Consider the following 12613-nt stretch of genomic DNA (forward strand, 5'->3'; position numbering starts at 1 on the left):
GACCTAACCAAAAAGAAACAGCCAAATGCTGTTCAGTGGACCGGAAAGTGTCAGAAGGCCTTTAACAAGCTTAAAGCAACACTCATGTCCGACCCTGTACTAAGGGCCCCAGACTTTGACAAACCGTTCCTAGTAACCACAGACGCGTCCGAGCGTGGTGTGGGAGCAGTTTTAATGCAGAAAGGACCTGATCAAGAATTCCACCCTGTAGTGTTTCTCAGCAAAAAACTGTCTGAGAGGGAAAGCAACTGGTCAGTCACTGAGAAAGAATGTTACGCCATTGTCTACGCTCTGGAAAAGCTACGCCCATATGTTTGGGGACGGCGTTTCCACCTGCAAACCGACCATGCTGCACTGAAGTGGCTTCACACCGTCAAGGAAACTAACAAAAAACTTCTTCGGTGGAGTTTAGCTCTCCAAGATTTTGATTTCGACATCCAACACACCTCAGGAGCTTCTAACAAAGTGGCTGATGCACTCTCCCGTGAAAGTTTCCCAGAATCAACTGGTTAAAATCGTCCTTGAGATGTGGAAAATATTGTTAGTCTTTATGTACTTGGTAGTATATTTAGAGATGCATGTGTCTTATTAACTCTGTTTTTCCTAGAGCTCCAGGAAGAAATCCCAGCCAGTGTTTCACCCTAGCTGAGATTTGGGGGACGTGTCATAAATATAAAGGGAAGGGTAAACCCCTTTGAAATCCCTCCTGGCCAGGGGAAAGCTCCTCTCACCTGTAAAGGGTGAAGAAACTAAAGGTAACCTCGCTGGCACCTGACCAAAATGACCAATGAGGAGACAAGATACTTTCAAAAGCTGGGAGGAGGGAGAGAAACAAAGGGTCTGTGTCTGTCTGTATGCTGGCCTTTGCCAGGGATAGACCAGGAATGGAGTCTTAGAACTTTTAGTAAGTAATCTAGCTAGGTATGTGTTAGATTATGATTTCTTTAAATGGCTGAGAAAAGAATTGTGCTGAATAGAATAACTATTTCTGTCTGTGTATCTTTTTTGTAACTTAAGGTTTTGCCTAGAGGGGTTCTCTCTGTTTTTGAATCTAATTACCCTGTAAGATATCTACCATCCTGATTTTACAGGGGGGATTTCTTTATTTCTATTTACTTCTATTTTTATTAAAAGTCTTCTTGTAAGAAAACTGAATGCTTTTTCATTGTTCTCAGATCCAAGGGTTTGGGTCTGTGGTCACCTATGCAAATTGGTGAGGCTTTTTATCCAACATTTCCCAGGAAAGGGGGGGTGCAAGTGTTGGGAGGATTGTTCATTGTTCTTAAGATCCAAGGGTCTGGGTCTGTAGTCACCTAGGCAAATTGGTGAGGCTTTTTACCAAACCTTGTCCAGGAAGTGGGGTGCAAGGTTTTGGGAAGTATTTTGGGGGGAAAGACGCGTCCAAACAGCTCTTCCCCAGTAACCAGTATTAGTTTGGTGGTGGTAGCGGCCAGTCCAAGGACAACGGGGGGAATACTTTGTACCTTGGGGAAGTTTTGACCTAAGCTGGTAAAGATAAGCTTAGGAGGTTTTTCATGCAGGTCCCCACATCTGTACCCTAGAGTTCAGAGTGGGGGAGGAACCTTGACAGGTGGAAAGTAACTTTAAATGAGATATTAAATTATAGGAATGTGAATTTTTAAAAAACCAGTTTTGAAAAAGTAGTTAATGTAAAACTTCTTGACTGAATTCTCTGTGTATAGGAAATAGTATGTGGCAATAATATGTCACTGCTGTAGAGTCACAATAGAATGGAAACAAAACACACTGTTTCTCCAACTTAAAATATTTGTGCATCAGTGAGTGTTGTTTCTTGCATTTAGGAGTCCTGTAGTCTGGTTGAATGGGCTTTTTTTTACTGCAGAAATGAACTCTGACCTGTGCAGTAAAGAACTGAGAATTGCCAACATTTAAAGCTGTGAAAATTAAGAGTGTAGAAGCAGGAAGTGGTCAGAAGAAAAAAATCTAACTAGTCAGTCCCCAGGATGTGCCACAGATTAAGTAGTTGTTTTATGTAATGAGTAATGCATGCTAATCTAAAAAAAAAACAAACAAAAAAAATACCAACAGTGTATTGGTTTTGGCCAAAAGAGAACTCATTTGCTATTGCTTTATTTTAATCTAGATGCAGCCCATGGTTTTTTCCCAGTTATTGAGATAGTAGAACAAATCCCGTAAAAGTAGAAATGCTAAGACCTGCTCCTCTTTTCTGTCTGCGATACGGAGGGATACATCCTGTGACCTGTGATGTACCTGCAGCATCGTCCTTTCACTCACAACAAGAATTTGTTGAGTGTCTAGGAGATGAGATAGAATGAGTTGTGTGGCTTGAATATCAAATAGGGCATGTGGCCCGTAACCAGACTATCATTCTGAATTTGATGCGGATCTTAAATAAGGTTTTGCAGGCCCAGTGCAGGATAATTTCTTGTGTGAGCATCAAGAGATATATAGGAAGGGGGTTAGCTGTTTATTAAATCTATGGGAGGCTGATCTTTCTGTTAAGATGGAGCCCCTCGGTAGTTACAGAACTGATGCTTTAAATAAGTATGTGTTAATGTTTTGGGGATTAGGGGCAGCGGTTGTGGAATAATGTTGATTTTAGTTGAGGTTTGTAGGTTGGTCTTTCCCAGAAAAGGTCAGGCAAGAGCATGTCTGCCTGTTCTCTGGAAATTATCCTCTTAGTAGGGGTGGATAAAAAATGGCAATGAGCATGAAGAGCTAAGATTCTGGGGTCCTGAAAAAGTTTTTCTGATTCAGGCATTCATAGATCAAGAGACTTTAAGGCCAGAAGGGACCAGTAGATCATCTTTGCCCCACCTTCTGTATATCACAGCCCATTAAATTTTACCCAGTTATCTGTGTATTAAGCCCAGTAACTTGTATTAGACTAGATCATCTTCCAGAAAGGCAGCAAGAGATGGAAAATCTGCCTCTTCCCTTGGGTGTTTGTTCCAGTGATAAATCCCCTTCACTGTTAAAGCTTTGTGTCCAATTTGAATTTATCTGGTTTCAGCTCCTAGCCATAGATTCTTGTTCTGCCTTTCTTTGCTAGATTAAAGAGTCCTTTGGACCCCATGAAGGCACTCACATACTTGTAATCAAGGTACCTCTCAGTCTTCGTTTTGATAAACTAAATGGATAGAAGTCTTCTTAAGTCTCTCACTGGAAGGCATTTTCTCCTGCCTTCAAATAATTTATGTGGCTCTTCTCTGTACCCTCCAGTTTTTCAACATCCTCCTTAAAATGTGGACACCAGGACTGGACAGAGTATTCCAGTGTCAAGTCTCACCAATGCCATATACAGAGGTAAAATCACTCCCCTAATTTCCCTCTCTATTCTCCTGTTTATACATCCAAGGATCGCATTAACCCTTTTTGCCACAGCATCGCCCTGGGAGCAGATGTTGTCCACTATGACCCCTAAATCCTTTTCGGAGTTACTGTTCTCCAGGATAGTCCCCCATTCTGCAGGTGTCATGGGGACCACTCACTGCTCTAGCGCCTCCTCCTGGCAGCTCTGGGGATTAGCTCCTTCCAGGTGCTGCGCCCTCCTCTGGTAGTCTCTCCACCTGTTATCCTTTCTCACCCTGTGGCCCCTCTCATGCCAGGAACTTCAGCTTCCTCTTTGTGACTTGGCCCTCCGGCCAGGTGACTGTGGTCCTCTCTCTCCGAGGTATCAAATTATTTTGGAGCATACTTCCTAGGCAGTCCACTTTCCACTGCATGGTCTGTGGCACTTCCTCAGTGGCTGGTAAGGGACCCCAGTCCTGCACTCTATTCCAACTTCCAGCTCAGGGGCCCTCTCCTCAGAAGTCAATGTCCACACTATCCTATGCCTTGCTGCTATTCTCCTGAGCTTTTCCTGCCTTTCTGGCTCTCCCCATCTCTGGGTTTGCCAGCCCTCAACTCCCTCCTCCCAGGAAGTAACTGTAGGCTCCTTGCTTCCAACACACTTCCCTTCTCCCAGGGAATGCCTGTAGCCTACTTCCCTGCAGCCCCCAGCTGCTCTCAGCTACTGGGCTTTATACGGGCCCCTCCTGTTCCCATCCCGCTGAGCCTCATTTCATCAATCCCTGCTCCCTGGCTCCTCCTCCAGGTGCAGCCCAGCTAGTCACCTTAACCCCTTCAGGCCTTGTGTGGGGTGGACACCCCACCATAGTAGGCATGGCCTATATTCCTTGTTCCTAGAAGGTATGACCTTTCATTTGGCTGTATTAAGATGCGTTTTTAATGGGTCCAGTTTACTAAGTGATCCAGACTGATCTATGTGACTTAGCATTCCAGTACTCTTTGTGTCATTCACAAACTTTATCACCTGTGCTTTTATATTTACTTCAAGATAAGTGATGAAAAACTGAATAGTGTCAGGCCTAGAATCAATCCCTGCGGAACCCCATTGGAAACATCCCCATTTGGTGAGAATTCCCATTGGCATCTGCTTTTTGGGATCTGTGAGTTAGTCAAGTTCTTAATCCATTTACCATGTGCTTTATTGATATTGTATAGTGATAATTTTTTAATCATAATGTTGTATTGTACTAGATCATGACTTTCAGAAGTCCAAGTAGATTACAGCTGCACAGTTGCCTTTATCAGCCAAACTTGTAATCTCATCAAAGAATGAAATTAATTTTGTTTGACAGGATCTATTTTCCATAAAACCATGTTGACTGGTGTTAGTTATATTTCTATCTGTTAATTCTTTATCAATTGAATCCCATATCAGCTTTTCCATTATTTTGCCTGGGATTGATGTCAGGTAACCAACCTCTAGTTATCCAGGTCATCTGGTGTGCCCTTTTTGAACATTGGCACAGCATTAGCACTCTTCAGTCTTCTGGAATTTCCCTGGTAGTAAAGAATGTATTAAAAATGAGCATCAGTGGGCTAGAGATCTCTTTACCGATTCTTTTAGGACTCCGTATTTTATAACTTTTAATTTAGCTTGATAGCTACCTATTTCCCCCTTTTTCCATTGGTTATGTGTTACTTTTTTATTTCTGATTGCTGCCTTCACTGTGCCACTGAACTAGGATAGGCTTTTAGCCAAAGTTGTCCTCTTTCCTGATTGTGAAATCAAGACTTTGGGGACGTCTAATAAATTCTTCTTAAAGAACTCCTTATTTTCTTTGACATTTTTCTGTGTAAATTCATCTTTTATCAGTTATAAAAGCTCTGAATGATTTTCAAGAAAACTTGGGTAGATAGGGGAAAGCGTGCCTCTATCGGGGGACTCAGGAATAATTTCCTTTCTGTTTGGAGGCTACTAATTATACATTTCATTTTTTAATGAGAATGAGGGGGTGAGAATGTATAATGTCTGGCAGCCCCGTTGTGACTGATGCATTTGAAAGAGAAACTCCATATCTGTGTAGGAGGACGTGCAGTAATTGTTACAGAAGATTGTTCTCATTGTTCATTTACTCCTCTCCTTTCCATCCCCTCACTACCATCCCCGGTGCAATTTTTCTTTCAATTCTAGCAGTGACATCCTGATCAGTTGCCTCCTTTGGGCTGCACCACATACTATCTTTTCACCTGATATTATAAAATAGTATATGGTTAGTTTTACAGTATATTTATTAGTACTTTTGTGATGTCTTCATTTAAATATCCAAAGCAATGGGATTTCCTCCTCTTCCACTATTTCATGGTCTAATAGATCTCTGCAGTAGCATATCTTAACCTGATATTCATCCTAAGTTTTCTATTACTTAATTTTATCCATTACTCCTAGTTATAATAGCACATTAAACTCTGTTTGGCAATTCTTCTGTCTCCTTGGTGTTTTCATTGTCTAAATACTGTACAGACCCTTAACATGTCTGCTACTCCATAGCCTTTGGTCAGCTAAGGTACCGTGTATATATATTCAGCTCTTTTAGTCTGTCCTTATACATTGATCCTGCAATCTTCCACGTTATATTTGTTCATTTTTGAATTTCCTCCAGTTTGTTTATACCCAATGCTGGTGACAAGGTGCCCAAGATGGGACATATGAGTGGATTCAAGACAGAGAAATCATCAGAATGCAGTCCCTTTATTTGACTATCTGTGAAGCCCGAAACTGCTCATTTTCTTTTGCTGTCATATCACATTACCAGAGTAGAATGAATTTGCTGCCCATTATCAGCTGTAGATCTCTGTCAGATTTTTGTTTTCCAGGTTTCTCCCTTCTGGTAAGTATCTGTGCTTTTAAAAAGACTAGTATCGGGGTAGCTGTGTTAGTCTGTATCCACAAAAACAACAAGGAGTCTGGTGGCACCTTAAAGACTAATAGATTTACTTGGGCATAAGCTTTTGTGGGTAAAAAACCAGTTCTTCAGATGCATGGAGTGAAAATTACAGATGCAGGCATTATATACTGACACATGAGGAATTTTTAAAAAGACTGTTTTCCTGCAAGATGGTAGCTTTGTTTTTCCAAAGTAGAATCTCATTTTCTTTCATGAGTCAGTTTGTTGATGCTATTTAAGGTTGTTTTCATTACTAATAAATAGTTTTATTACTTTTGTAAGTACTTAAAATTTTATCACTCATTTATCACAGACACATACAAACATACACAGTAATCTTAAATAAACTGTAGTAAACAGAAGTATCTTTATTTTGGCGTCAGTAACTAAAAGTTGAGCTAGAAGATAAGAATTCTTATTTTCTAGCTCAACTTTTAGTTACTGACACCAAAATAAAGATACTTCTGTTTACTACAGTTTATTTATCTTTATTTTGGTATCAGTAACTAAAAGTTGAGCTAGAAAATAAGAATTCTTATTTTTTCCTCTTCCCCGCACCCAGGGAGCACTTGAAGAGGAGTCCGAAGAGCCCGAAAGCAGAGGGCTCTGATTCTGTGACATCTCAGTCCTCGCCGAGTGAAGAGCCTGGAACGATGACAGAGGTGAAGGTGAAAACAGAGATACCAGATGACTATATTCAAGAGGTTATCTGGCAGGATGACACCAAAGATTCCAAGAAAAACGTAAAGGATGGGCCAGGAGATGTGCCAGCAGAAATATGTGTGGTGATTGGAGGGGTCCGCAACCAGCAGACACTTGGTAAGCTACTGGCTAACAGGTCTGTTGGTGATTGGTTCCTGGTTTCCCAGTATGAAGGTTTCCCTTGTGAAGTGTGGGGAGAGCAGAGAACCTCTGGAAAGGAGGTTGCTGAAAGCTCAGCTCTACCCAGTAGTACTAAGATGAACTTTTAAAGCTGAATCTACATCCAGGAACAAGATTATTCAATCTCTGTCTCTTTATTATTATTGTTCATTTGTATTACAGTCATGCCTAAAGACCCAAGCAAGAGCAGGGTCTCTTTGAGTTAGGTACCATATACACACTCTCTCTCTTTCTGTCTCTGTCTCTCTCTCTGCCCTGAAGGATTTACAATCTAGATAGACAAGAGCAAGGAAGAAAGAATTATTATCCTTGCTTTACAGATGGGACCCTGAGGTTCAGAGAGATCAAATGACTTGTGCAGCAGCACATAAGACATTGGTGGCAAAGCCAGGAATTGAACCCAGATGTCCCAAATGGAGCTGGTCAGAAAATAGCGGGTGGGATCCCTGGAGAAAATTTTGACAGAACTGAAAGATTTACTTTTTTTGTAGAAATTTTATCAAAAACCCCAAACCCCAAAACGCTTTGGCTGGAAACTGGAAATTTTGGATTTCAGCTGAAATGTTTTGTTTTCAGCAGTCGTGGGCTGACAACATTGGCCAAAAAGTGCCGAACGCTGAAATATTTTTGGTTTTATGATCCCAAAAAATTGAATTGAATTTTTTGAGGGACGCAGACACTTTCCATGAAAAGTTTAATTGAGATAAAAACCAAATTTTCCGTTAGAAAAGTTTTGGAAAATTTTTAACCACCTCCTGAGGCAAGTGCCTTGAACCACAAGACCATCCTTCATCCTTCTCCTTATAAGTATTCCAGAGAGAGGGCATTTCTGCAAGCTACTGAAAGAGGGACACAGCTGCTTTCAACAGTGACTCCTCCACCAAAGTGTGTTGTAGCTCATGAAAGCTTATGCTCAAAAACATTTGTTAGTCTCTAAGGTGCCACAAGTACTCCTTTTCTTTTTTCTAAATGGAAGGGCTTCTTCCAGCAGTTTAACAAGGCTGAGCTCCAAAAACAGTTGCTGAAACAAGAATAAGTCTCATGTGTCAGGAAGAGGAAGGAGTTAGACCATGGGGAAAGCAGTTTATTAGCTTTAGGGACTGGGAAAAAAACTAGTATGAGTTGCCTGGAGTTATCATAGTTTATTTGCAGTTAGTATTAATGTTTCGTCTGCCCCAATGGTTTATTTCTGATTTTAGGCTCATGATCGTAACCCCAGCTTCTGCAAAGAGAACCCCTAGAACTTGTCATTAGCCAGGGGCTGGTGCAGGGTGTTGGATTTTTCTGATCCTCTTACATGGTATTTGCCATCTACTCCCCAGCTAGAGCAGCTATTACAAAAGGCACTTCTCTCCTCTCCTTTCAGGTTGGAAGTAGCAGCAGCCCATGAGACCTAACTGGTGCCTGGCTGCTGACCTTCCATGGCCTAAAAAGGAAAAACTGCTGTTTCAATAGGGGAAAGAAAGGGTGAAGAGAAACACTGCAGGCCTGTTTGATCCCATAATTAGATCTACCTTAATATCGATATAATTTGGTGGAAAATATATTCAGAATTGTGTGGGGTCTCTCTGCCCCTTAATTCCCTGCTCCCTGCTGGTGAAGAGGAACACCAAGTGGAGTGGACCACCGACGGGCTGGAGCTCCACAGGGCTGTCCTGGAAGGAGAACTGGTGATCAGGTGTCCCAAGGGACCTCTGTCACAGCAGGTACCAGTGCTTTGGCAGTGCCCCTCCTGCCCCTCCCCAAAGGGGCTGTGACTCCAGAAGCCATAGGTCTGTAGAGTATCCTCCAAAGAACTGTGCATGAGCTCCCCCTGCTGGCTTCATGTCAGCGGGCAGCTCACAAATACTGTTCCCGCAGAGCTGTGGTTCCTAGATAACCCTGACAATTAGGGTGACCAGATGTCCCGATTTTATAGGGACAGTCCCAATATTTGGGGCTTTTTCTTATATAGGCGTCTATTAGCACCCATCCCCTGTCCTAATTTTTCAGACTTTCTATCTGGTCACCCTACTGACAATACTAGTGCAGAAATTGAGACATCGACAGAAGGCAGCCATGTTGGCATCTGCTGAACTTGGAAATGCATCAGAATGCCATGTCCACCGAGGGCAGGACAACCCTCGGGGATGATGCATGTTGCCGGTAGTGGGAGGTTATGTTGTGGGAGGGGAAAGAGATCCTATTATCAGGTTTGAAGCAATAAGGAGTGAACTAAGAAAATGAATGGGGGAAATTCTCCGAGCCAGCAGTGCCCCTTTAAATGAATTGTGCGTCATATTTTTTTTATTTTATACCCTAGTTGCTAGTTCTCTTTAAAGCCAGCTGGATCCTGAGGCCATTGGCAGTTAGCAGCTGATTCCATTGTGCAGAGTCCTGTGAGTGTATCCATTCATCAGGCCCCTGTTCGTTTGGGAGAAGGCACGCAGGCTGGAACTGAATAACTTTTCTGTTTGGCTACCAAGTACTGCACTCTGCGTGAACTGATGTGCCCAAAGAACCGTTTCTTGGGGTTTGTCAAACTGGTTCCCAGTCAGTGCTTGTTCCCCCCTCACCTTTACTGCCCTACAAAAAACACAAGCTGGCAGTATTGCCATAGCTGCAGACATCACCTGGGCAACCTGGGCAGTTGTTGGCTCACAGGTGGCATTTTGCTGCTGTTCTTCGTTTGGGGTTAGCAAGCTTGGACAGCTTTGTAAGGGAAGGCTGCTTGCTGTCGGCAGTTGCATGAGGAGCTCTCCCTGAGATTTACCTTCTGAAAACTTCACTGTGAATTGAACCAGTTGCCCATTGTTTCAATTGCTTCAGCAGTGAAGGCAGACTTGGGTGGCGTTTTACTTTTCTTCGTCAGAGAATTTGAGACGAGAGGTGTTTAAAATGGTAATTTTATAGGGGGTATAACAGTAAAAGAAGAATTAATGAGAGGGAAGGTAACAGATCCACTCCACATTCTATAATGTGCCATTACCAGCCCCACAGAGTATCGCTTTTCATATCGTGTGAGAGTTGTTGTAAGGTAAATAAGAAGTGGATTGTCCACATCAGGTCTGCTCTACGTCCCTTGATGACAGTGACCGTGAGGGTTGCAAAGCATATGGAGATTCCACAGATTCCACAAGGAGCTTTCTTCACCAGACAGAGCTATGGCTCCAGGGGCCAGTTTGAAATCTGGACCAGGTGGCTTAGCTCCTTGTCTGAGATAGATGTCGCCCCTTAGCTTGCCCTCAGCCAGGATGTACTCTTGCTGTTACAGTTAGGCCTGCATTGTTTGAGGCAGATGCATAGAATTCAGTGTTTCCCAATCCTCTTATTTAGTGACCTGTCTCCAGAAATCTGGACTGCTGCAAACTCTGTTCTCACTGGCTTTGGAGCAGCCCAAACTCCATGGTGGATTAGAGTGAATACAACTAAATAGGGTTCAAGCAGTGGTGGTGCCCAGAGTATTAGTCCCTCAAGCTTGACGTACCAGTGCTGGTTCATCTATGATTAGTGACCACTGGGTTAGAGCACTTGCTCATCTTCTCGTGGGCATTGTGTCACAATTCAGGCATCACAAGCAAGTAGAGTTTACAGAACAATTGGCAGTAACTTTGGGACCTGATCAATATCGGAATGACAAAATTCTGACAACTCAAATCCCTCTGTTCTCTAAATCTTGACAGACCAGACTAAGGAATATCCGGATGGCCCCATCTGTTAGTAGTTTCGAACAATGTGCAACTCAGAAACGTAATTTTACTGGGGACCTCACCTGCTGCCTTTGGGCCCCAGGCTGTCTGAATAGCTCCAGCACTGATTTTTCTTGGGGAGGTGCAGCTTGGCAGGCAGACAGACAGACATGCTCCCACAAAAATCTATCTGGGAGCCAAGATGCAATGAGTGGGACATGGCCCTTTCTACTGGGAAAGTGAGAGAAAGGGGAGATGAGACTGGATGGGATTTTGTGACTGACCTAATGTCTATCTTATAACATTGCGAATTTGATCATTTCAGTGTTTGGACTTGGGGGGATTATGTCACCTGGGATTTGATCAGGAGGAATTTTGGGTTAGACTCCATTTAAACCCTCACACGTAGGCCAGTGATGCAGTATCAGAAACTTACTGAGGAGGGCTTTCCAAGTGGAGTGGTGGGGTCATAAATGTTTGAGAGGAAATGAGGAGTGAGATAGTGGTTCTGTGTGAACCCTTTTGTTCTGAAGCCATCAAGCTAATTTGTACGTACTTGATTCAATCCAGGGTGCAGATGCCTCACCTACTGAGCAGCTTTGTGATTTCCGATATTTATGCTGCATTAGACCATGAGGCGCAAAACCTTAGAAAATTCTGCATAGCCTTTGACATCCTGGTACAAGGACAGGAAATTACTCAAGTGTTTGACATTTTTACTGGGTTTCAACCCTCGTTATCTTTTGGAAATTTATCCACTTTAAGGGCTCTTGTCTGATTTTTTTGTGCAATTTAGATGGAAAAGCAGTGGAACACAGCTCTCCTGTTGGATATTCACGAAATCGATACTCAGGCACCTGGATTTTTGACCATGCATTGAGATACACATCCGGTATGTGATGGAAGGGTGTGAAAGTTTAACCAGGGATCACAGAGCAAGGGGAAGCTCTAGATGCAACTGGCGTGTTGCACAAATTCCAAACACAAGACTCAGGAAAAAATCTGGCAAAGTCTAATACACCAATTAACCACGTGCCCCTCACCCCCATCTCTTTCCATACCTAAGGTAGTTTTAACCTGCATGACTGGTCCCAACGTGGCCAAGAGCCCAGGGTGGCCCCAAGTCCATAGCAACAGTGGCAAATCATCACCACCTTCTCTCATTTTGGAGGTGTGTGTGGCTGTTTCTATTCCCTCCCCTCCCAGAAAAGCACTGCAGTGCAGGATCTTCTAAACACAGGCCTCTACTTTTAGGGTTTCTCTGTTGTAACCTGAGGACTCCAGTACTTGCTTAGTTCCCGTGACAACCTCCTCAAGTTGTCCTGTCTTCTGGGCCTGGAGCTTTAACTGTTCTCACCTTACCACTTGAGGGCTCAGAGGAGTTGGCTAGATGTACCCTCATTTGAGGATGTGGAACAAACACTCTCTGGGAAATTAGCCCAGAGCCCAGGAGAATATCAGCATAAGGAGAGTCTATGTTGAGTCAGCCCTCCTGCTTCTTTTATATTATGCCACAAGCAGTCCCTGTGCACCAGGCTTTTCTGGAAGCTTCTATTTTAGTGTTCAGTACTGTGAAAGGTCAGGGGCTTGACCTGTGTATACATGGGGAGAAAGTAAAATGGAAACCCATAGGGTCTCAGTGACCGTGGATATAGAGCACTGGCCTTTGGAGATCTGGGGTTCAAATGCTGGCTTAAGTCACAGGTGACAAGGAGTTTGGTGGGTCTTTCATCTTGGCCCTGAGTGTCCACATCTCACACTCCCATATTTTAGATTACTAGCAGGATCTGCCCAGGAGAAGCCAAAGGGTGGACTAGCAGAGGA

At 43.1% G+C, this 12613-nt stretch overlaps 1 protein-coding gene across 13 annotated transcripts in view; it reads left to right on the plus strand.

Moving 5' to 3' along the window:
* The window catches only part of ZNF618 (zinc finger protein 618), a 343284-nt gene that overhangs the window by 211681 nt on the left and 118990 nt on the right, over positions 1-12613 (plus strand). For 9 of the 13 annotated variants that reach the window (XM_077835645.1, XM_077835648.1, XM_077835646.1 and 6 more), the window contains exons 3-4: positions 6802-7058; positions 11586-11681. In XM_077835645.1, coding sequence (XP_077691771.1) covers positions 6802-7058; positions 11586-11681 — 353 coding nt within the window. Of the gene's footprint in view, positions 1-3288; positions 3310-6801; positions 7059-11585; positions 11682-12613 lie in introns of those variants that run through there. The other 4 variants (XM_077835650.1, XM_077835657.1, XM_077835658.1 and 1 more) reach the window with 2 other exon arrangements.

Source organism: Eretmochelys imbricata, chromosome 16 (genome assembly GCF_965152235.1).
Source record: "Eretmochelys imbricata isolate rEreImb1 chromosome 16, rEreImb1.hap1, whole genome shotgun sequence".
Lineage (NCBI taxonomy): Eukaryota > Metazoa > Chordata > Testudines > Cheloniidae > Eretmochelys > Eretmochelys imbricata.